Source organism: Colossoma macropomum, unplaced genomic scaffold, assembly GCF_904425465.1.
Source record: "Colossoma macropomum unplaced genomic scaffold, Colossoma_macropomum, whole genome shotgun sequence".
Lineage (NCBI taxonomy): Eukaryota > Metazoa > Chordata > Actinopteri > Characiformes > Serrasalmidae > Colossoma > Colossoma macropomum.
Genome location: NW_023494784.1, coordinates 23,697,505 through 23,722,150, shown reverse-complemented (window position 1 = coordinate 23,722,150; position 24,646 = coordinate 23,697,505). Strand labels below are relative to the sequence as shown.

The 24,646-nt window shown below is 40.0% G+C and overlaps 1 protein-coding gene across 1 annotated transcript in view; it reads left to right on the top strand.

Moving 5' to 3' along the window:
- man1a2 (mannosidase, alpha, class 1A, member 2) overlaps positions 1-19,329 on the top strand; it is a 107,974-nt gene extending 88,645 nt beyond the window's left edge. The window contains exons 7-14 of the mRNA XM_036561166.1: positions 657-751; positions 2,289-2,412; positions 3,738-3,831; positions 9,315-9,430; positions 9,528-9,747; positions 11,884-12,056; positions 15,645-15,760; positions 16,902-19,329. Of these exons, the coding sequence (XP_036417059.1) occupies positions 657-751; positions 2,289-2,412; positions 3,738-3,831; positions 9,315-9,430; positions 9,528-9,747; positions 11,884-12,056; positions 15,645-15,760; positions 16,902-17,034 (1,071 nt within the window). The 3' untranslated portion in view covers positions 17,035-19,329. The remainder of the gene's footprint in view (positions 1-656; positions 752-2,288; positions 2,413-3,737; positions 3,832-9,314; positions 9,431-9,527; positions 9,748-11,883; positions 12,057-15,644; positions 15,761-16,901) is intronic.
- Positions 19,330-24,646: the final 5,317 nt, after the last annotated feature.

The following is a 24,646-nucleotide window of genomic DNA, read 5'->3' as shown; positions in this document are numbered from 1 at the left end:
ATTCAACAGGCTGTTTTTCTTACTGTGCCTTTAAGATTGATGTATGTAAGTGAGCTCTGTCCTGTATTGTGCTTTATTCAAAAAAGCTGTCCAGGTGGGAACACCTCTTAGACCTTCAGTGTACATAGGTGGGGCTGAAACATGGATGTATGTGAATGATTTGCCTCTCATGACCGCACAGAATTCAAAATGAGTCATTTTTGATGCATAGTATTCGTATATATGGTCTGTATGGACTGGGTAGTGAAAGGTGCATTATGAACTTGAACAGTGTCAACATACTACTTCAAGCCTCTTCATTACAAAAAAGTGTGAATGTTGGTTTTCCATGATATGGGCTCTATAAGGTAGGGGCAAAAAAGCGGTTCACGTCAAATTGACTGTGGACCAAATGATGAACTGCATCTCTGACTGTCTGCTTTTTGGTCCCTAGCCATGTGAGACAAAGATGGATGGATGCTGTGACTTTCCAGATCACTGGAAAGAAGGTTTCTCCTCAGTTGGGGGGTTGCCCCATTTCGGTTATGAGAGAATTGAGACTAAGTGTTGAGTAACCGAGACATTTTTAGACACTTTTTGTGTGTCTGCCCTCCCCTCTGCTCTCCTTTGTGTCTTTCTGATTTTTCTTTTGCACTGTTCTTCTTTCTGTCTGCTAGGTTTTTAAGGTGAAGGCTGTCCAGCTGGCGGAGAAGCTGCTTCCTGCCTTCAACACCCCTACAGGCATCCCCTGGGCCATGGTCAACCTCAAGAGGTGAATTACATTTTCTGCCGTTGTTTAGCTGCTCTTTAACTTTTTCACCTCTACTTTTCTGCTGTTTTCGCTTTTCTCATTAGGCTCCTTCACTCTGAAAAGTTCTTATGTGTTTCTTGGCTTTGACATAGAGTTCTAGGGAAAATCTGTAATGATCTAGAACATTTATCTGGAAGTTCTTCATCTTTGCAAAAAATGATGTATTTAAAGACATAATAACATAAGCATGACCTAAGATGTACTGTGAAGTCAGTGAGTCTATGTTAAAACACTAATATGAAGCATCATTCCAAAGAACTAGTTAGGAGCACCAAACTTGAACCTTGAACTGAAGTCATAATTTCCATACAGTTGTTCCCATGTGTATGTTCATGTATCCATTCACTGAGCACCTTATTAGGAACACTGTACTGATACTGGGTAGAGCCTCCTGTTGCTCTCAAGACAGCTTCACTTCTTCATGGCATGTATTAAACAAAATTCTAAACACATTGAGATTCTGGTCCATGTTGACATGATTGCATCATGCAGTTCCTGCAGATTTTTCATGCTGCGAATCTCCTGTTTTACCACATCTCAAAGGTGTTCTGTTGTATTTGAGTAAGAGTAGTAATGTTCTAGGTACAATATTACTAGAAACTTGTGCTTTAACTCAAGTAGAAAATAATTACATGTGGAATATGGTGCCCATAACTTGACAAAGGTGCTTCATAAAAACATCACAAAGGTCGTTTGTCAAATTTAAAAGTGATTATACTATTAAATTACTCCAGAGAACCTTTTTAGGCACCTTTCCTTACCTTCCTCTCGATGCCCACCACTCCACTGCTCCAGCTTGCTCTGTAATTCCACCATGCTTGCTTTCTTTTTCTTAAGTGATGCATAATGTAAGCCTGTTAGCCCCCATGTGAATAGGTCTTCCGGGGCCTTCTCTGCTCTTTCCCTGCTTAATGCGACTGTCCACATAATTTCATTTCAATGGCGCGAGATGAAAATTGCACAATTAATCCATTGAGCGCATTGCAAATGTACATTAGGGTTTTAGGGCAGAAAGGAGGCTGAATCAAACAGAGCCCGACACAGCTTTTGTGAATTAATTGGGTGTTTAGAGAAAATGGATTGGGAACAGAAGAGACTACTGTGATTTTTTTTCAAGGTGTATCTAATCCTGAGGAAAAGAGAAGGTTTGTGTTCCATTAATCCTCATTCACCCGAGGGAGCCCACCCAGTCATTACAAACACACACAAACACGCATCGCACACAAATGTACTGTCCCTCAATAGGAAGACGTGAACGTAGCATGAATGTGAATGAGTAAAAGGCACAGAGCTTTCTTCCAGGAGAGCAGTTGACAGATAGTGATGGGTCAGAGTACAGCAAAGCTCGGTTAAAAGAGCAGTACTGAATGACAGAGTGCATTTCTCTTTTCCCACCATTTCCACAGTGGCTTGCTTAAGTTTCATCCTGCTGTAGTAAACAGCAGAGAGCAATACCTCAGTCTTTATATTTAGTAATGTGATCTCCTGTGTCTCTCAGTGGCGTAGGCCATAACTGGGGCTGGGCGTCAGCTGGTAGCAGCATCCTGGCTGAATTTGGAACCCTACACATGGAGTTTGTGCATCTGACTTATCTCACTGGGAACCCTGCCTACTATCAAAAGGTTTGTCCATGTGCTGTGTCATATTTATTCACCTTATTTTTAATACTTTTATTTGTGTAATTCTGTATTTATTTAATTGATCATTCCCTTTATATTATCATGATGTCCCTTTATTTCTGTTGTAATGCTTATACGTTTTTACTTTTATTAATCCCTTAAAATCCCAGGCATATTACATTCTAAGGCATACGTAAGCCCTAACATAAACCTATGTAGACATTCGTGATAGAAGTGAGTGATTGGCAAAAATGTAGCATCACAATAGTTTTCATGATACATGATATGTCATAATGTATGTCGTCTTATAAATTGGAAAAGACAAAATAGAGCCATGTTTAAAACTATGAGCATAATAATTAATATTTTTAGCATTTCACACACTGTGCTGCACTAAAAGCAATTAAACAGGATTAATTAGGCTCTGCTTGTAATCAGACACACAGTTGAGAAGTGTTTAAGTACTGATGATATCTACAGTATACTTAGAAAAGCAAATTGTGATGTAATTTATCACAATAATCATAGGTATTGTCATATTGCTCAAACACTCCAGTAATTTTATTTTCTGATATTAGTTTGACACTTTCGGAAGTGAAGTTACTGTGTCCGAAACTAAGGGCAGCTGTCTCGATGCTTTGCTGCCTGCAGTGTCTCACAAGTCATTGTCTGAGAAGGCAGCGTTGTCCACTGTGCCAGTTCTGATGTTTTCTGCTATTTTTTTGAACCGGCATAGACACACAGGATTATTGGATATGCAAGGCAGCGAAGGATGCCTTCAAAAAACAGCCGAACAGAGGAGCCTCAGCAGGCAGCGTTTTATACAAACTTTAGATTTGGACATGACTGGCTGCCTGCCTGCCTCAGAATACTGTATGAGCGTTTATTAGGCTTCAGACACAGCCTTAGACTTTGTTGCTCATTGTGTGTCACAGTGACAGTTTTGATAATATGACATAGCATAACTAAGCTATGAAGTCATGTTATTACATACTACATCATTTCACCTAAAAAGTGTCATGACAAGCCCAAATGAGAAAAAAATCGATGTCACCTATTAAAGGTGTTGTGTTAACGTGACATTAAAGTTCATAAAAGCAGACTTTTATTACAGGCAACAACTATTGGATTAAGTCTTTTATAAAAGTTTGTCAGTTGTCATGATGAGGTTATGTATGTGTCATGTAACCTTATGAAAACTGGCCTATTGCCCAAAGTCATGTAGCGCTGTTATTTTCATTATTATTAGTATTACAGTTAACCTTACTATGTTTGTGTTTGCATTTGTATGTGCTTCTGTAATAATGCCAGTTTACGCTTCGTATCAGGTGATGCACATCCGCAAGCTACTGGCTAAGATGGACAGACCCAATGGGCTCTACCCAAACTACTTGAATCCTCGCACAGGCCGCTGGGGCCAACGTGAGTACCTTCACTCACTGAGCTCTCCTGCTTCTTTAAAGGACAGTTCCTCTGGAAAAACACAAATGGCAAAAAAGAGTCTTTTGCCATTCTTCAGTCATTACACAATGAACCTGAGTCTGAATTCTAATGGCAAGGAGTCAGATATGTGATTATAGGTTTCTGCGCATTCTGTGGCAGTGAGGGGATGGTAGCCCTGTTCCTGTCTGAAAGGCAGTGACCCATAGCGTCTCTGCTGAAGCTTCACGCTTACACTGTACGTGCTGTTCCTGTCTTTAACTCAGCCATCTTTTACTCCGCTGGCACAGTGAGGAAATGATACATGTGACAATTTATCTCCATGCTTGTGTTAATGCGGTACGTCAACTAGAGGGAGGATGTGAATGATTTTTTTTTTTTTTTCCTTTAATAAATATCCGTAATTATGTGTAGTGAAAACACTCCAGTGCATTTTAACAAAGTCTTAATTACAGAGCGAGATGAAGTTTTAATTACTGTCTCCGTCTCTAAAGGCTAAACTTGAACGTAAAACCCACTGTGCTGAGACACACGCACTAAGCCTGTCTAAACAAATTATGCATACATACGTAACTCACTAGTTAACATACTCACAAACATATTCTGTTATCCCTGAATAAATGCATGCAACTCCTTCGCAAAACATGCAGCATATGTCATTTATATAATCACTTACATATTCACTCCACAGACATCTTGTGTGTTTCCAGATTCTAGGCTGTAATTACGACAGAAGCAGAGCTGTCTGAATGGGCGTTCACTGTGAATGACAGGCCATTGAAGTAGAGGGTCACTTTCTCCCCCTGCACTCCTGTCCTGTAACACTGATTATCTGCGTTAGCGTGTCTATCAGTACATACTACTTTTTTAGTCTTCCGTAAAGAGAGTAGTATTTGAAGGGTTTTGTTTCAAAATGCACTTTTACAAATTTTCTTTTTTTAATAATAAACATTGTTGGGAGTGGGCTTTACACATACACAACATATCAGTGCTATGTTACCATTAATGCTATCTTTATTAGATAAATAAAAATGATCGTTTGATTCTTCTATCATATGTCAGCTCTTATTCTTTTTAAAATCTTGTTCTACACAAAATTGTTACAAGTACATCTACAGTATTTTGGAATGAAACTCTTCATTTACACTTATATTTCTGGTTTTATAAATGAAAGCTGCTGCATGGGTAATAAAGGATTTAATAAAGAGTTTTGCAGACCATTCTGGAGGTTTGTCACTGCAGGTTTTTGAGGGGTGCTCTGGATAAAGTTCCAGACTGTAATTTCAGTTCCTGTCCTTCTTTCATTTCATGTCTGAGTGAGCAGCCCCTCGTGTTATTTATTCTACCTCTTAATCATTACTACTGCTGCTTCTCTTGCTCTTGAGTATCTCCAGCTCTCCAGTCCCTGATTTTCTCCCTGTTTCACATCCATCGTATTCTACGTATTCTAGCATTTTCTCTTTCAAACATGTTCGCTCTATCTCTCTCTCTTTTTGTTTCTCTCTTCTTGCTCTTTCTTTGCCATACAGCTTTCACAAATCATTTATTCACAAATTATTCCTTCTTTTTTGCCAAAGCCTGTCACTCTGTCATATACAGTGGAATCCTCTAGTCTGAGACCTCTACTAATAAGGCTTCTTATTTGCATTCTTTTCTAATTTAATTCACTTTTTTCATTATAATTTGTATTTTCAGCATAACTGTTAGTGAAAAGTAGAATCTTTGAAATACATACATACATGAATCTCATGAATCTCAGAACTTCATTTTTTTCGTGTACTTTACTGACAGCATGCCCTGGAGCTGGCGTGTTTTTTGTAGTTTGTTCAAAAGCTTCTGATGAGCAGATCAGATCCACCTGAAGTCCTCTGAACATGAGCTTCAGTTGAAGAAAACGACTAAATAGAATCTGACTTTTTTGTACAAAGGCTTTAATCTCACAGATTTGCCTAAATGTGATTAGTGACCTGAATATTTCTTAATTTTCCCTGACTTTTCTTTAGTTTTCACAGTTCTAAAAAAAATTCCTGGTTTAAATTTATAAAATCCCAGATTTTTAGTGCAGTCTCAGACTTTTGCATGCTGCTGCATGTTGTATACAATTAAGGGGTTTCAAGTCCTCCTTGACTGTAGCCTCTTGCTCTCACTCATCTTCATACAGTGTTGGGATTCTTGTTACAGAGAAGGCTCTCGAGGGGATCTGCAGCTTTTCACATTACTCTTGCTTTATTAGTTTGCTGCTTGTTGGTTTACAGGTAGCTTGAAGGGTCAGAACAAGTAAGACTTAAAAAGATGAGTGGATAATTTATGTTAATGTGTTATTAATTTGTGAACTTTGACACCCCTAATTTTTTGACAAATTAACTTTTTTCAAATGTACTCTTGCCTATTTTTCATTTGTCATCACTTTTTATTTTTTTCCCCTTCTTTTCTTTTTCTTTTTTTTTACTCCACATCTCTCTCTCTCCCCCTCCCTTTCTCTCTGAATAATTCATCATCTTCTCTCGTTTTGCCACAGGCAGGCCAGTTCCACAAATCCATTTGCATACAGTACATTGTCAAGTGCTTCTGAGTGGCTTTTGGAACTATTTCTCATTCTGTGTCCTCGTGCTCGCACACCCTGCCTGTTCACTTACGGAATTGCACTGAGGCTAATAACTGGAAAATGATCATTTAGCTGCATGTGTGCATGTGGGTACATGTTTTATATGAGCAGGAGTGCGAGAAGGACATAAGGTCCAGCTCTCACAGACCTAGTTTGTCTGAAGATGGGTGAGCTTAACGGGTGACAAGGCCATAAAGTGCACCGTAACACCTTCATCTGCGTGCACTTATCTCTCCCCAGAGAGACATCGCCATCTCCCAGCCATCTGCTTTTCTCCCATCCTGTTCCCGAAAGACGCTTCCATAACAGCCCTGACTGCATGTTCCACAGTGTCACATCACGTCCCTGTTCACTCATATAAACATGCACACTCTTCATGCCTTTGGAGCGCTGCAGTGGCATCAGCAGCTAGGCACTAGAGCTGTGCTAATGGCCTCTCCATCAGCCCTCTATGACTATGAGCATTGTTGTAGCACATGCAGACTCAGCACTCTGGTGCTACTCTGCTTGTTCTCAGTTTCTTGTAGCATGTTTGCTCTCTGGTTGGTCTTGTCTTTGTGCTTTGAGTGTGCCGAGCTCTGGCACATTCTTATCAGGGTTGCTGTCAACAATGCAGTTGTTCATTTTTGAATGACACTTGGTTATGGACATGAAGGAACAATTAATGACTTGCAAATCTGCATACAGTAATGTGCGAGTAAGGTTCTCAAACGCGTCACTGACGTTCCTCTTCAAAAAAACACTTATATTCAAGCAACTACCCAGCAACACCTTAGCTGGCTTACAAATTTCTTTCATGTGCTAAAGGAGATATTTCTAAGGAGATTATAAATAAGATAATCTGTTGCTGCTCTTGCTTAGGGAAGCAGAAAGTCACAGGAAAATAAATGAAAAAAACATATAGATAAAGATTTAGGGAAAATGGATCTCCTTAAACCATGCCAGACCTTTTAGACCACAAAACCAAAACTAAACTAAAACTGTCACCATCAGATAAACGTTATTTAAAGCTTTCGTTTTTGAGAGACAGGAGACAATCCAGCCCAGCTCTTTAGAGCTTCAGATCTGAAAATATCCACAAATGTTTCTGTCCAGTCTTTCACTGTGAGAAGACAACTCAATGCAGTAGTTCTGAAAGAAGGTGTGTAGCTGTTACTGAGAAAAAGAAATGGACAAAAGCAAGACCATAAGACTAAAATTGGACATCTGAGATTTTGGAGTAAAGTTTTATACATTGATGTCTAAATTTTTAATTAGGCTTACTTGGATTGTGAGAAGCTGAAAATATGACCAATTTCTAAGACTGAACTTTGAAGAAAACAAATCCCTACAGGTTTTTATGTTGTTGTTTTTTTTGTTTGTTTTTTTGTTGTGAATGCTAGTCTGCTGAAAAGAGTGGTAGCTGTAATAACAGCAAAAGTTGGATACACTAAATACTGAATGTTTTGTATTTAGTTGTCAAGGCTTCTGTGATTGTTCTGTTAAATATGTTTTCTGCTTTTTTTCTGACACTGACAAGTGAGTAACTTGATGACCGTTTTGACTGGAAATAAATAAAATATTGTATATTGTATATACTGAATATTGTATAGTAGTTACCGGATTATAAATCTTAATATTAATAAGGGGTTAACATGGATGTCATAGCTGTTCCAAGCATGTTTTCTTCTTGTTCCAACCACAATTCTTTCGTTTTTGGCTGTGTCAAGATCTTGAACATGATCAGTAGTCTCAATACGCTGTCATCAAACCTGTTCTTCAAGGTCATTCTCTTTTCCTTCATCTGATGCTTGTAAACTATTATTTTTTTATCCCTCTTCAAAATACATTCAGTGCTGACCTTTTCTTTCTGCTCTCTATTATACAGTTTCCGTCTCAAGCTTCAGTTATTGCGGTCATATTGTTTATCTCTTAGTTTACTTTTATAACCTCTTTAGTGAAGCCATTATGACCCATTGCCATCACTGATGCTTCTTGGTCTGCCAAGCATGCACACACACTTCATTACTGTGTTGTATGCATTCAGCAGAGGCGTTTGTGAGTGATTAGGTGATTGGTGGTCTGTGTCCGCCCTGAATGAACACAGGAGCTTACACATGCTTGCCTGATGCATTGTTGTTGTGATGAGGGTGGGCGTCAAGCCTGAATAAACTTTTACAGCTGGGCTTGGGGTCATTAAAGGAATGAGCATCCAGGAGAGAGTAAACACAGCTTTAGTTCCACCAGCACTGAATTTCAGCAGCTTTTTATGGAGTCTTTTAGTGTTGTTACAAGTTTGTCCCAGTAGTACACATGCAGGCCTGTGTTATGTAAGTCGAATTCCAAGTAGGGCATGGAAAGCAGACCATCTTTGAACTTGAATCAGAACAGTGTTTGTTTTTTTTTAATTTATGGTGAATGAATTGATTGTCAATAAATTTAATTTCACAGTTGTTGAAGACTAAGTTTACTTTCTATAAAGGGCACTTTGAAATATTTGTCATTATTATGATAAATTATGTCACAATATGCTTTCCTGAGCATATTGTGGATTTAAATGTCATTTAAAATGATACTTCAGGCCAGGAACTATAACTAATAAACATTTAACATCATCACAAACGACATCTACCAAACAGAGGGAAAAATATTAAACAAAGACAGTAAACAGACGAAACAACAGTAATTTATTTTGGGGTTATTAGAATTGTATAGGGATGTTTGCCAGCATCTGACATCTTTTGAGCAACTCGGTAGAGGAGATGTGTTTACCTTGTAAGTGTATATTGTGAAACTGTCTCGAAGTATCATGGTATTTTTTGCCATTAGTCTTGCTGCTGTCTCACTCTCCAGGCTTTCGCCTCTCTCTCTGCCTGTACAGATCACACATCGGTGGGCGGCCTGGGGGACAGTTTCTATGAATACCTGTTGAAGGCCTGGCTCATGTCTGATAAAACCGACACAGAGGCTCGCAAGACCTATGATGACGCCATCGAAGTAAGCCCTGTTGCTATAGAAACAAGCAATATTCTTGCTTATCTGTTGAATTATCTCCCATCCCTCTCTCACCCTTCTTTTTCTCCTCCTCCGCAAGGCTATCGAGCGTCACCTCATCCGCAAGTCCAACGGAGGCCTCACCTTCATAGGGGAATGGAAGAATGGGCACTTGGAGCGCAAGATGGGTCACCTGACCTGTTTTGCTGGGGGCATGTTCGCCCTGGGGGCTGATGGGTCGCCGGGTGATAAAGCTGGGCATTACTTGCAGCTGGGAGCAGAGATCGCACACACCTGCCACGAGAGCTACGACCGTACGGGTGAGCGAGAGGGGGCGGAAAATGCAGCCTTTCAGCTATTCTGCCTCATATATTTGAGATTTTTGATGGACAGTTGGATTTATAGATTTGTCTGACAGTAGGATCATACCAGATTGTAGCAGGGTGTGTTGTCATGGTAACCCAACAGGCTATTTTGAGAAAGTGCCTTGACTTTCTGTATCACGCAGCTTGACAGAGGTATTGTCACTACGCTCGACTCAGCTAAACAGGTTTAGCCCTCTCCTGTATCTGGGTTGCACCGTAGGGATGTCAGGCTAGCGCTGCGCAGTGCAGTTTACAGATCCCCCGCGGCTTTCTGCTCTTCTGTTATACTGCCTGAATGTTACTCTCTAAGCCTCTTTTGTGCTCTGGAGAAAATACATACATACATACATCATCTAAACCGCTTTTCCTTCTGGGTCGCGGTGGGGTGCTGGAGCCTATCCCAGCTGTCATTGGGCGGAAGGCAGGATACACCCTGGACAGGTCGCCAGTCCATCACAGGGCAGACAGACAGACATACACACTCACACCTAGGGGCAATTTAGCACATCCAGTCAGCCTGACTGCATGTTTTTGGACTGTGGGAGGAAACCGGAGTACCCGGAGGAAACCCACGCAGACACGGGGAGAGCATGCAAACTCCACACAGAAATGACCCTGGTCGCCCGGCCGGGAATCGAACCCAGGCCATTCTTGCTGTGAGGCAACAGCGCTACCCACTGCGCCACCGCGCCGCCCTGGAGAAAATACAGAAAGTGAGAATTTTCTGTCTGTCCTGAGTATTAGAGATGTGCATGGGTACTGGTTGGGTAATTGTTAATTGTTTATGGTTCCAGTATTCAAATAGTAAAATCACGATCCAGAAGTTGTGTTATACTTTGCTACAATGACACAAGGACCATAACGAATGTGTTGCCAAGGGCACAATGTTTAGGACAGAGACAGTGTGGCTGTAACTGTGCTATTTAAGATGACATTAGGTAAGTCCAGAAACAACAAGCAGACATTTCTCTGGAAAGCTAAAGCACTGGGTAAAAGACATCACCATGTTCTACTGCCCTGTTATGTATTAGTGTTTGTGTACGCTTTGTTAGCTCATCTGAAGGGGCAACCTCAAGCCTTATCTTCCACGAAAACCTACTGTTTTTCCCTGAACAGCCAAACATTTCTCTTGGCTATTTTTAAATAATAAAACATATTTTCAATTGTAGAGCTCTGTTTGCTGGTAGTTCTCATTTGAGCTACTTATTTTCTTTAACTTGTTTGTATTATGACTAAGAACTATGATATTTTAATTTAAGGTACAAGTGTAAAATATTTCAAGTGTAAGATGTTAAATGTGAGGATTATATTAAACATCCAACAAAAACTGAATAATAAAGCACTGCTTAACTGATAATATCTATCTGAGGGCTGTTCAGATAAACATGCTTAAAGATACCCTGTCTGTAACTTCGCTCAAGCAGAACTAAGCACAATACTGTAAGCATAGATAAATGACTGAAACAGGCACTACATGCATGTTATGTTGTAGACTATCCTGCTGTGTCCATGGCTCACTAAAAGCATTATCCAAGCTTTAATGTGGCTATGCTTTAAGGAAGGTAAGGTTCTTATTCATGTTACTGCAGGATGTGCATCCAGAGAATGCACGCACACAGAATGCTGATGTGGCAAGTTGGAAGAACTAACAGCTGATGAATTAGCTTGCTAGTTTAGTTACGCTGTCTAGGTTAGCTTTTGCTAGGTGGTTAGATTTTGCTCGCTGAGTTACTTAAACGGGAGCAGATCGAGACTGTGGGGAATGCATAGTTTTGTTAAAGCTTGTGGAACAAGCCACATCAGCTTTGTGATTAGTGAGGATAAGGCTTACTCAAGCTTTACCCAAGATTAGGAGCACCCAGTTTAAACCAAAAGGGGAGAAATTCTGGTGAAATGCACTGGTTATACTTTGTATATGTATAGACGTTTTTAAAGTGAAAAGAGCCTGAATATACCTTTTTGTTCATGAGGTTAGGGTTAGGTTGGGTTTAGATGTAAGTATATCATCATTCAACTGCAGTATTATGGTAGTCAGTTGAAGTGCTTAGTAAAATAGTAATACCAAACCTGTTTGTGTGTGCTTGTCCACAGTTCTGAAGCTGGGTCCAGAGGCCTTCAAGTTTGACAGCGGGCTGGAGGCAGTTGCCGTGAGGCAGAATGAGAAGTATTACATCCTGAGACCGGAGGTCATTGAGACTTACTGGTACATGTGGAGATTTACCCACGACCCCAAGTACAGGCAGTGGGGCTGGGAGGCAGCTCAGGTAAGTACACAATCTCCAGTCTCGCTATCTACTCCAATGTGTACATAGTTCTCTTCAGCTTACAGTAATTAAAAATTAGATTTACACAGGGCTCCCAAGTAGCATAGCTGTCTAATATTTCAGCATATCACCAGGAGATGGAATCTCCATATGGTGGAGACTTCAAGAGAGCATAATTGGTCCTGTTTAATTGGATGTAGTGATTTGTAGTTTGTGAAGTGTTGAAACACAAGTTCCAATCCATGCACTTTTTGAAAGCATTTTTGATAGCTTTTTTTTAACTGTAGCATGACTGTTACGTTGTCTGTTCCAACTATGGATGTTAACTGACAAATAAATAATTCACCAGTGCTGTGAGTTTAACATTATTTCTTTTCCAATAAACTGCAGTTCCTATTTGAATAGCATTCTGCTTGAGGGGCAGTATTTAATTGTAAGTATGAGGACACTGTATGCAGTTGGTTCCAGTAAATAGACCTAATGAAAAATGATGCATGCATCTAAAAATAGTAGTTTTAGAAACCACTTTTTGAGAAGATGATAGCACAACTACAGTGATGCACCATTTTGAGAGCCAACATCCACAAGTGATCCACAAGACAGATAACCTTTTCGTGTATGGTCTTAGAGAGAAAGTGGCAGTGTGAGAAAATCAAACATGGGTGTGAAAAATGATGTAGAAGGACATGATGAACTGCAGTGGCTTTTGAGAGCTACTGAGGTGCACTGAGCCAAAGCTAGACTATCTTTAAAGTCATTAGCAACAGCAGCCAGTTCATCCAGTTTTTGTTTTCTTGCTGCGTTCTGTGATGAACAAAAAGTCTCTGATAATGTAGTATCATCTACAAAGTGAGATTGAGGAGTAAATGGCACTTAGCTCATGCATTTGTAAGTAAATTACACTCCAGACACTCCAGGCAGCTTCAGTGTTTTTCCTGCAATCAGACTGAAGAACAATCTGATAATTACAGCACAACACTTCTTAAAATTCTGGCGAGTAATGCTCTGATGTTTCCGTCCTTTTTCTCACATGAGGCGATATTAGCGTGATATGAGTTTTACACAATGAACTTTTCCACACTCTCACCCCACCACTTGCAGTCAGAAGAGATTACTTTTTAGGATAGTAAGTGTAAAAAAAAGGCAGATTAAATGTTTATGAAGATCCTCTAGTGGACTAGATTTGCTGTATACCAGCCTTATATGGCTGTTTACCTCCAAAACTCCAACAAATTAGTCATCGAATGAGCCTATCAGTATTACATTATACAGGCCATACAAAGAACACTGTTGATGTGAAGGGCCATAAATGTGCATATATAAGGTATTTTACAGTGGCTTCAAATGTAGCTCTCCAGTCAGCTTTTAGATATGGAAGTTTTTGTTTCATAATTGATATTTTGATGAGTCGCATCCGTAATTTTAGCCAATGACAGTCGATTATGAATCAAAACAGTTTGCCCTAATTTGCATCCCTAGTTCCAACTTATGGACATGATGGTGATATGATGTTTTTGCCATATTGTTCATACTGAACTGTGAATTTGTATTAGCGACAGGAAAGGGTAGACTGTGTGAGAGAAGAATACTCTGCACCTAAGTGTATTTTTGCCCTTATCTCATCTTTTTGATTTGTATCTCTTGCTCGAGTTATCTGCACCATCATGCTGCATTTTAGATTTTTTTTTCCCATATCCATCTTTATATATGCCTCTTTCTCATCTAAATGTTTTTCTCGAGGCAGACTCTGCCTCTGGCGCATGATTGTGTGTGTATAAAGATTTCAAAGTGTTCTTGAGAGTGGAGAGTTGTTTCTCTGTGATTGGACTGCTTTGTTCTGCTGGTGCAGCGTAGCTCTTCTGCATTGGGACTCCCTTTGATGAACCACTGGGTGCCTTACTGCTCGCTCTCTCTCTCTCTCTCTCTCTCTCTCTCTCTCTCTCTCTCTCTCTCTCTCTCTCTCTCGCTCTCTCTCTCTCGCTCTCTCTCTCTCTCTCTCGCTCTCTCTCTCACGCTCTCTCATATTCTCACTCTCTTTTTCTTTCAAAGGAGACTGTGAAGAAATAAAGCTAACTTGTTTGCTGTTTTACTGAATTCCCTCCTGTTTTTTTAATCTTCTTTTTTCCCTTCAGCCTTTTTTTTCCACTCCTTTGCACTTTTTTTCTCTCTCTCTCTTTGTCCCTGACGTCTCCTTATCTCTCAGTCTCCCCTGACAGGCTCCTGGCTCTCAGCTTAGATAGCTTTGTGTTGATCTCCTGGTCCACTGATGCAGTGTCCTGTCTCAGCTGTTCATGCCTGAGCTCTGATTCAGGCCTGAGCTGAACCAGGCTGCTTTATTACGAGCTGGAATTCAGAGCCTTGCTGGAGCACTGGAGCTCCACATATTAAACTGTGTGATTGCTTAAAAGAGTGAGCTTTCAGTCAGAAGAAGCTTAGTTTGGGCTGAGCAGCCTTTACTAGATGGTATATGTAAAGTTGGAAGAAAAAGTATTTTTGCCAAGTAGATTCGAAATGTCAGAACTTGGGACGTGTACTCAGTTAACTGTTCCAGGTGCCACACTACTGCGAGTTCCTCAATATGAGCATGTTGTAAGTGTTTTAGCTTGTAACTGAATAAATGTGAAGAAATATTAATTCAGTAAAAAGTTCAAGAATTTCTTGTTTTCAAAAAAGTAGTTGATATCTTTTGAGCTAGAAGTTAAATTCCATCATCAACCAAACTGGTTTAATTTAATGAAGAATTGATTAGCCAGACCTGGCACTCTATGGATCACTACAAATACTACTGGGCTTCTTCAAGGAGAGGTTTGGAATTGGTTAAACAAGCACGCTGACACTTTATGTTAACGTTACTTGTGTACATTCTAATATTAGTGTTTTTCCATGCATATAAAACTTACTGCCTGGATAAATAGCTTTTCAAATATAGATTTCTTGGATGCCTAAGACTTTTGAACAGGACTGTACATCATACATTTTCGCAATGAGGAATGCTGTTCTAACTGCTGCTGTGACTGAATTAGTTGAGGTTTGGATGCACAGTACTTGTACATTGTTGTATGCTTCAGTGGGCCAGTGCCATGCTGCGTGTAAGCTTCAGTAAACTGTGTGGGTTTAGCTGCAGATTGCAGATGTAACAGTAGCTGTAGCTGTATGTCTGTACTAAATGCATTAGCTGGAAATGTGCAGGGCCCAGCTGTTGTTGTGCGTAGCCCTGTGAAATGAGTCCATGACAGAGCAGCTGTGTGATGCAGTGTTGCTTCAGGTAAATGACTACAGCACGCTGGGCTTTATTGGCACAGACGGCCAGCGTCCCCTGTCTGAATAACCCTTTGATAGCAAGGTGGATGTGTTAGTGCTGCTGCTGAGGGGACAGTTATTTGTCCCTAAGTGTTGCTTTGTCATAAACAAATAGTAGACTGTTTTTTCTCTTTGAGATTTTGGAAACTGAGCATAATGTGTCATTCTGGTAAAATCCACTAGTGAACTTGCTGTACTGTTGTATTTTGTCCTAGATAATACTGTTACTGTGGTCCATACATTTCTGTGTAATCTAACTGAGTAGGTGTATTTTTCTGTTCTGTACAGGCTATAGATAAGTATTGCCGAGTCAGCGGGGGTTTCTCTGGGGTTAAAGATGTCTACTCCTCCAACCCCACCTACGATGATGTCCAGCAGAGCTTCTTCCTGGCTGAGACTCTCAAGTATGTCTCTTGGACTCTGGTCTTACACCTCATCATGTTCTACTGCTATTGTAAACAGACACCAAGTTTAAGGCAGTTACAACTACTCACTATATTTCTTCTGATTGTATTTAGTTGTAACAATAATTCTAGTGTCAAGCTGTCCTTTGAGGATAAAAATAATGATGACCTTTTAGTAGTAAAATTAATAAAGCTCTTCAGATTAATCACACTGATATCAGAGGCACTAAGCTGCAAAAACAATTCACTATTTTAAATTCACTGATTTTGTGATACCACAAATACACAATTACATGTGTCTGTCTATTCAGCTCACAGTTCAGAGCTGTCCATTTGGGCAGAGGTTGTAAGGATTGTTCCAGCACAGCACAGAGCTGCCATAATGAAGATAGCTCATTGCATGTATCATCTTAATTTGCATATATATATAGAAAGTTATAAGTGGACCTCTAGGGGGAAAATAAAACACAAGTAAAAAAAAATGCAGAATATTCATGTAAGATAAAAAGTAGCTTTATTCAAGATGGATGATTCAAGAATCAAGATACAGATAAGCATTAGTGCCACATTTCAAAAGTGTATGAAAGCAAACAAAGCCTGTATTTTTTGTTGTTTTTTAACTAAATATTTCAAAAATAAAAAATTTAAACAAACAATAACAAAATAAGAATAAATTTGTCATTTTCAGGCTCTTGAAAATTCAAAAGTTTTGAATCTGTATTTTTTCCAAGATACATGCAGTTTATTGCTCTAGAAGTACTGACACCCATGATGTACACAGAAAAGCATATGGTGTAATTTATCTTGATAATATAGTCTTATTATTATCATGATAATGATAATAGTCATATACAGCCCTACTGATAATCCAAAATGAGATTATAAAAGCAGAGCTTCCTAAACTTGAAGGCTCTGCCTTATTTAATGTTAATGCCACCTGCTGGTGGCATAACAATACTGCAGGTATGATTTTAAAAATAGGTCTGTCAGGCAGCATGATTTAAAATAGGTCTACCAGGTGAAGCAAGCAGGATACTAGGCCAGTCTGTTTTTCTGCTCCCCAGTGTATGGAACTAATAGTCTTACAGAACATAAGATTTCTGTGATGGGACTGTGAGTAACTATTGTGCCTGTGCCGCAGGTACCTGTATTTGCTGTTTTCCAGCGATGAGCTGCTGCCTCTGGAAAACTGGGTCTTCAACACAGAAGCCCACCCCCTGCCTGTCCTGCACCTGGGCAACCTCACCCTGCCTGGCAGCCAGGACCAGCGATAGAGGAGCCCCACTGGGCGGCGCTCTCCCCCCTCTGCCCTACCCCCAGTCTCTTTGTAGCCTCCTCTGCCTCTGAAAGACTGCAGGTGCCTGCGCTGAGGAGGCTGGGGGCTTTACTCACTTGAACACTGTCTCCTCCTGAATTCTGGGTTGTGACTGCCAAGCGGAGGGGACCAGGACAAAATTTCTCACTCCAGTTACTCATCTATATCTCTCGCTCATTCTTTTTCTCCCTTTCTGATATGCCGCCAATCAGGAACGGACAGCTCATGCGGCTCAGCCTTTGGCTGTGTGGCTCTCCCTCAACGTATGGGCGGAGCCTATCAGGACACCCTAGCCCAACAAACAAAGCAGAATCAGTTGAACAAACTTGGGAAAGATAACTTTTCTCTGTGAAGAAGAAGAAGAAGAACAAGGATTTTACAGGGCTTGATCCTATCAGTTTCTTGTTTTAATTTGGCGGATCTTGTGGCGTCCACTCATTGCTTTATCACTGCAGCAGAACAAAAAGGCTCTCCAGCCAAACTTTCCATTGACTCTCTCAGTTTAAACTCTGACCTGGACCTGGAGCTCTGGGAGGCAGCAGCTGGTGGATTGGATATGACCTGTGAAATCCATTCCACTTTTTTAGGGAGAATATAGGCCAGAGGCACATTGAGATGTTTGTGGCTTCTCTCATAATGATACAGCGTGTGAGCGTGTGCAACCTGTGTCCCCCACTCTGGCGTTAGTCTGCTGTCAGTCTCCAGTACACTGTGGCACATCAGTCAAATTCTTGTGCCCTCAGTGTGTCATGATTAATTGGTAAAATAACTGTCTGGTTATTTGCAAACGTTTGCTGCTGTTGATCAGATGCTGCTTGCAAGACTATCATCTTCTTCATTCCAAAAACCTTCATTCCGGATGTTCCATTCTCCATCCGTGTTTTTTGTTTGTTTGTTTTTTTTTGTTTTTGCTTTTTCATTACTCTATTCTACCCATCCAGTAAATTAGATGAACGTTTTGTCTGTTTCTAGTCAGCTGCTCGGCTCTTTTCAAATAAAGGGTTGTGTGCTCTGGCTCCTATCCATGCTGCTCTGTACTCCGAGATGGACACCTTGACTGGATTAGTATTTGGTTTGCCTCACTGTTATTCATAATGCTTGTCTGTTGGTTTAAGTTACAGTTCTAGAGAAAGGCCACAGCTCTTTCCCTGTTTTCCTTAGCCGTTGTTGGCGTCATGCTTGAAAGGTATTGCTCTATTGTTCAGCTGAATTTCACCACTAAGTGTAGTCAACAAGAGTGAATGTCATCTGTAATCTACAAGGAATCTTGGGTAAAATTCAATCATGTTTTCTAATGATGCACACAGAGATTATGCTGACTTGTCCATGGCAAAACTACATTAACATTTTTGTACTGTTTTTGTGCCATTGTTGGACTATGAAGCAAATATAGCTTTTTTTTTTGCAAGTTTTGAAAGCTTTTGACCACCTATTTTCATTCCAGTCACTAGATCGGGATCCTTTTTATGGTGCGTATAGATATCGCTGAAGCCCCAGTCATTAGCTTCATTTAAATGGACATTTTTCCACTGCATGCTACACTGTCTGCCTTTGAGCAGAGGAGCATCTGTGGATTTTGCGAGGGAGGCAGAAGCCTTAAGTCAGAAGAGACCGAAAGTGGGCCACCGCTGCTGTACTTTGTATAAGTCCAATACCCAGGTTGACCAGTGACCTTTTAGTGTGAGAAAGGTGAGGACTTTCTGTCTTTGGTCTTTGTAAAGAACCTAAGGTTGTCAGAAAAGCTACTTTCTTGCAAGTGTGCTGGAGACAGTAAGCAGTGTTTATAATGCATCATGTGATGTCTTGGTCAGGACATCGCGAGTGACGCTGGCCGTCTGAAGGAACTCCTATTTTTGTCTCTCCTGTATTTAACCTCTCCTTTCCCTCTCTGCTTTTCTAGTCCTATCACTCCATACCTGTTTACCAGAAGAGGTGTCATGTCTTTACCACTCCTCCAGATGGCAGTAGCAGCAGCCTACTGATGCTTTGTATGTGTATGTTCTCATCTCTCTCTCTCTCTCTCTCTCTCTCTCTCTCCCCTGCTTTCTCTGCTAACATTGCTTTGATATCACCCTCTTCTTGTGGTGGGAGAAGCCCAAGCCAACATAACCACTGTTGTTGCTGGGCGGATTTTGAGAAGCTGTGTTCTGTATTTGTATTTTTACTGAACAAAAAGAATAACTGTAAATATGTTTAAAAATGTGACACCGATTCAATAAAGATGTTACGAAAAAGTGAACTGAATAACACCAAATACATTTTTCCTTTCGTCATCCTTTCTGTTAGTTCTGTTAGTCATGCAAATTTATGGCTCCCATCACTGCTATACCACAGCCATGCGCATATACTATAAGTCATTCATCAGACATTCTGTTTAGGCATTTCTAATGCATTTTTCAGCCACTACTGTGTTTCTGAAGCAGCTTTCTCTTGGGAGGCTTAGATTTTATAGATTGGCTCTTACTCCTCCTGTAGGCAAGGACAGGAAAGTGAAGCAGGAAAATAAAGTAAGGCTGTCACTATCAAATATATGAGTAATTAAGTAATCTGTTGAATATTTTGTTGATTAATCAGGTGTTTTTGTTTTTTTAAGGCCAAACAATTTAGAATTGTCTTAACTGATCAATAGCATACTATGCAGATCTTTTCAGAGATTTTAAGATTTTTTACTAAAAAGATACAAAGCCTTTGAAATACTTGATATAAAAACAATGTGAGGCATACAAAGTATATAGAAATGTGTCCATTAGTTTCTTACATTACCTACTAAAAGAATTTAAAATCACCACCACTACGAAAATGCTCATTTCTGCTGGTGCTTCTATGACAATTTTAATGTGGTGTGCATTCACACAGCGCACTGGGTTTAGTACTACTCAGGAGAGGAAACATGGATATTTGAAGCGTTCAAAATGGCCTACCTACTGCTGATTGTGCCTAAAACTACTCAGTAGTGTGCAGTATGTGACCAACATGAATTTCCCCAATGTGCTAAAGATGCCATGACATTTTGCTCTGACCAAATATTCCAGTGCTATCTTCGTCATATACTGCATCCCAAAATGCAACATGATCATTTCAGAAGGCAGTAACCACTGGTGTAACCGCTTGGATATTTTAACAGACCTGGATGGACTCTTTCAAAACATTAATAATGGCAAAATAAAAGAAATTTGTCCAAATGCAGCTGCACTTAATGCAGGGGTCGGCAACCCAAATGTTAAGAAGAGCCATTTTGTCCTTTCAACAAAGGACAAAAGCTTTAAGCTTAAGCTAAGCTATAGCCGCTTTCTCGCATCTCCGACAGGAAACTTTTCCATAAAAGTGAAATAATTTCTTGTAAGTTGTCTTTCAGTGTTCAACTTTTTAGGAGGCTGAAGTCAGCCTCTCATTCTCCAGCTTCTTGTTCAGATTTTCCCGTTCCACCTTAAATGACACCTGAGGAGTGAGAATGTAACTGCCACACAATTTAAGGTGGAACGGGAGAATTCGAACAAGCTGGCGAATGAGAAACTGATTTCAGCTTCGTGACTTTAGTGTTTGACAGCGTCGCGTTGCAGATTAAACGTATCATGAAACCAGCTGAGTGCTTCTAAATACAAGTCCTTTCGTCACCAAATTGTCGATGTTAGTCTTAAATCTTTCTTTTTTCCTTTTCATTAGCTGCTAGCTAGGCGAGACTTTTCTGTGTTGCTGTGCCCAGCAGAGCTGTATTTTATTGCAAAGGAAGATTATTTTATTTTTACCTAAAAATCTAATTCTGCTGTGGGGGGCAGTAAAAGAGCCACGTGTTGCCGACTCCTGACTTAGTGTAATGCTGAAACCACACCAGCTTTTTCTGCTAATCTTGAGGTGGGTTTGCTTGCTTTGTCTATGTAATGAAGTTAACTTACTGCATAGATAACTGGGTTTAAATAACTTACTAAAGTTGGTTGCAGCCAAAGCATTTGCTCAGCATTGGCCTTTGCTCAGTCTCCAGTGTTGGCGGTCTAGTCACGGCCCTCACTGTAGTACAGCACACAACTTGTATCGTATACTGGATTCTGTTCAGTGTACTACTGATGAAGAGCAACATGCAGTGTTCAGTATATACGCGTACAGTATGCAGTATATAGTACTCAGCATGCTATTTTAAACACAGCCAGACATTCAAGTGACATTTTCTTTACTTTGTATGCTGCAGTTCTACAGTGAGTCTGTAAACCTTAACAAAATGTTTTTGTAGGAGATTGTTGGCTGCCTGCAGATCTGTTCAGCCTGGATTTAGTTAAACGAAATGTTTTATATGTGATATACATGCAGTTTGTAACTTTAAACATGCACGCATTAGTGAGATCCTGCTGGTGTGGGTTTCCTCTCTTTCAGTGATGTGCATAAAAGTGACTTGAGTGCTAAGACCTTGTGCTTCTGGAGGATGTTCAGTCTGCTGAACACAGCTTTAAAACAGCCTGCGGATACCCTGTTCATCATTTAAATTTCAAGCTAATCGCTAAGCCAGTTCATCAAGAACATAGTCATCGATTTTAATTGTGTAATTAATTTAATTGTGACAGCCCTAAAATAACCACTAGTTACAGTAGTGAGGAAGGTTTATGAGTTTAACTGTAATAGTATTAGACTTGATAAGTATTTGCAGCTGTTTACTAGGTCTTATTTGTGTGAAGTTACTAGACTGTAGAGTAATGCAAATCCATTCTAGAAATGGTTTGAGATGTTGTACTGGATGTTATCTAACTCAACCTTTGCTCATGATGAATATAGGTTTTTTAAAAAAAAAAGCACACCCACCCCTCACTCTTTTTTATTTTTGCAATGTTTTTGGCTGTCGTTCAAACAGAGGATTTGACTGTGTCTTCTACTTTATCTTTTTTTCCTTGTTTGTCTTTTTCCTCTTCTATAGTAATGAATGAGCCTGATCTTGGCTGTTCTTCTCCCCTCTGCACTGATGTTTGGATTAGTTTGACAGTGAGATGACATGGTAGGGTGGATAACTGGCAGCTCCAGTGTGCACAGGGAGGAAGCGGAGGCTGCTAGCTAAGTGCCCTTTGACCTCCTTTGGCAACTGCTCACCCATATGACATCAACTGACCCTGCTATATCATCTGGTCAGCAGATGACATTCAGAGCCTTCTGATGAGTTGTGTCTGTTCAGCACTCACACACGAGATACTGTGGATACTAGATAACATATTCCTGTTGTCGGAAGAAAACCTTGTATCTCCAAAATGGTAACTTTACAGGAAAAGGAAAAAAAATACTTTACTTTGTATGTAAGTCAATGGAACCAGACATTTTTCCAAGTAATTTTGGGCCGTTTCTTTTTGTCCTTTCATCATGAGATTTAAACACAATGTAAAGGGCAACAGGCATTTTCAAATTATGCCAATAACTGAAAAATGACAAAAATGGAGATACAAGGTTTTCTTCTGACAGCTGTGATTTATTGTCATGTAAAGACAGCCTGTAGGTTTAATGGATCAGTGAATACAATGCAACTCACTTCAATTGAATTATATATGAAAAAAAACGGTTCATGTGACTAACCTGATGTCCCGCTGGAGATCAACTTGACATATTAACATGTTTTGTCATTGATTAATATCTTCAAATATTTACCGGTTCCTGAAGTAGGTTTATGTGCTGTATTTGCTTCCAAGAATTCACTGTGTTGACTTGCCTGCTGCATTCTCCACTGTTTGAGACAGGTGTGTGTACTTGTTCTAAATGAGTGAAATACAGATGCACTGTATATGTGGATTTGTTTTTAATGTCTACAGTGCTGAGCAAATGTCAGAGACCACCCTTCATTTAGTTCACTTTCAGTCAAACTGGCCATTGGGTACAAATGATTTGTTTTTCAGCATTAGGGAATAAGCTAAAAATGTGTATTTATCACAAAATTACACAAAAGCCTCTAATAACTAAATAAGTTTAGTCTTAGAAGTTGCATTTTCTGTTTCTCACGATCCAATGATGTTGCGGTCTGGACTCCGGGGTGGCCAGTCCACCATTCTGAGAACGCAAACATGTTTGATTTGCAACTTTTCTCTTATTTATGTCTATTTCCTTTTCTCAGTATCCACTTTTTGACAGCTATATAGGCCAAACGTGAAGAGGTCATTTAGTGGTGCAATGCTCCACCAGCCAGGTCATCATGCCCCACTAATGAGCAAATGGCAAAAAAGTAAAAGCAAAGCTAATAATTTGTGTATGCTTCTGCACTGCTCACCACATGTGTCCAGTATTAAGACTGCGCTGATTAACATAGGAGAGCTCTCTGCTTGGTGTATGGATGCACTGTATGCTGTGGGAAAATTAGCATTTCCTAAATGGGCAGACATTTGGTGGTTTACTGTAAATGTGGATCTCTTGCTGATTATCCCCTGAGTACATGGCCCCTTTGGACAGATGTCCTATATATTTTTGCCATTTTCTTTTTAAATACTGGCTTATTTGTGGCTTTTCTGCACTGCCCTTCTGTGGTTTTCAGATGCTCCACTCATGATTTAGGTCTGGCGCTAGGCTTGCAGTTGCACATCCTTTCAAACTTATAGAATTGTTTTCTCACAGTGGAAAACTGAACAGAAACACTTGTGGATTTCCTTTCAGATCTAAAGCAAAAGTGGAGTCTGATTTACTCTTCTCACTCAAGATGAAAGCTCTTAGTACTGTTTATCTGATGGTGACAGTATTGGTGGTCTACCAGGTCTTGCACGGTTGTTAGGAGTCCCATTTTCTCATCTTTAAATCATTTTTTGAACTTCCATATTTAAGTGGATTATCTTATATTAAATCTCATCAGAAATGCAGCCTGAGAATGAATAGCATGTACTTAATGGCTAATTTGCCTGGAAAAATACAGATGAAGGATGGTCTCTGACTTTTGCACTGTACTGTACGTCTGTTGTGTATGTCTCAGCTTTAGGATAGCCAAAGGTTAGTGGGTAGCTGAAAGGGCCTGGGTCAGCTAAGGTCACTGTCTCAGCACAATCATGATCTGTGTGAAAGCTAAGAGAAGAACAGATAAGGAGGCAGCGCTGGCACAGGACAAGTGTACACAGCAAAACAAGCTGCCAAGGTCACTTTGGACCAGGTGGGTCAAATGATAGAAGACTGATCTCTCTCTCTCTCACTCTCACTCTCTTGGTGTCTCTCTCTCTCTCTCTCTCGCTCTCTCTCTTTCTCACTCACACACTCATACAAAGATCTTGGTGTCTACAGGTGTTATCACAAATTTCCATTCCAGCACCTTTCCACAATCCTGCCCACTGTGCTTTGTACACCTGTTTAACATCTGATATCCTATAACTGTGTTGACAGTTGTTCTCTCATTCATACTCTGTTGCTCTAAATTCAAATTCATCAGGATTAATCCAGTCTGATTCTGTGACAAATAACAAATCTAGCCTGAAATATCACAGAATAGCTTGTAGCATGAAGTAAAATAGGCCATGTGAGGATGGTATAGTCACATGTTGCCCAGATTAACATAAGAACAAAAAGTAAGTACGTAGGTATTATACTAGAATTGTAATTATTTTATTATATTTTCATTTATTTAGCGTGTTATT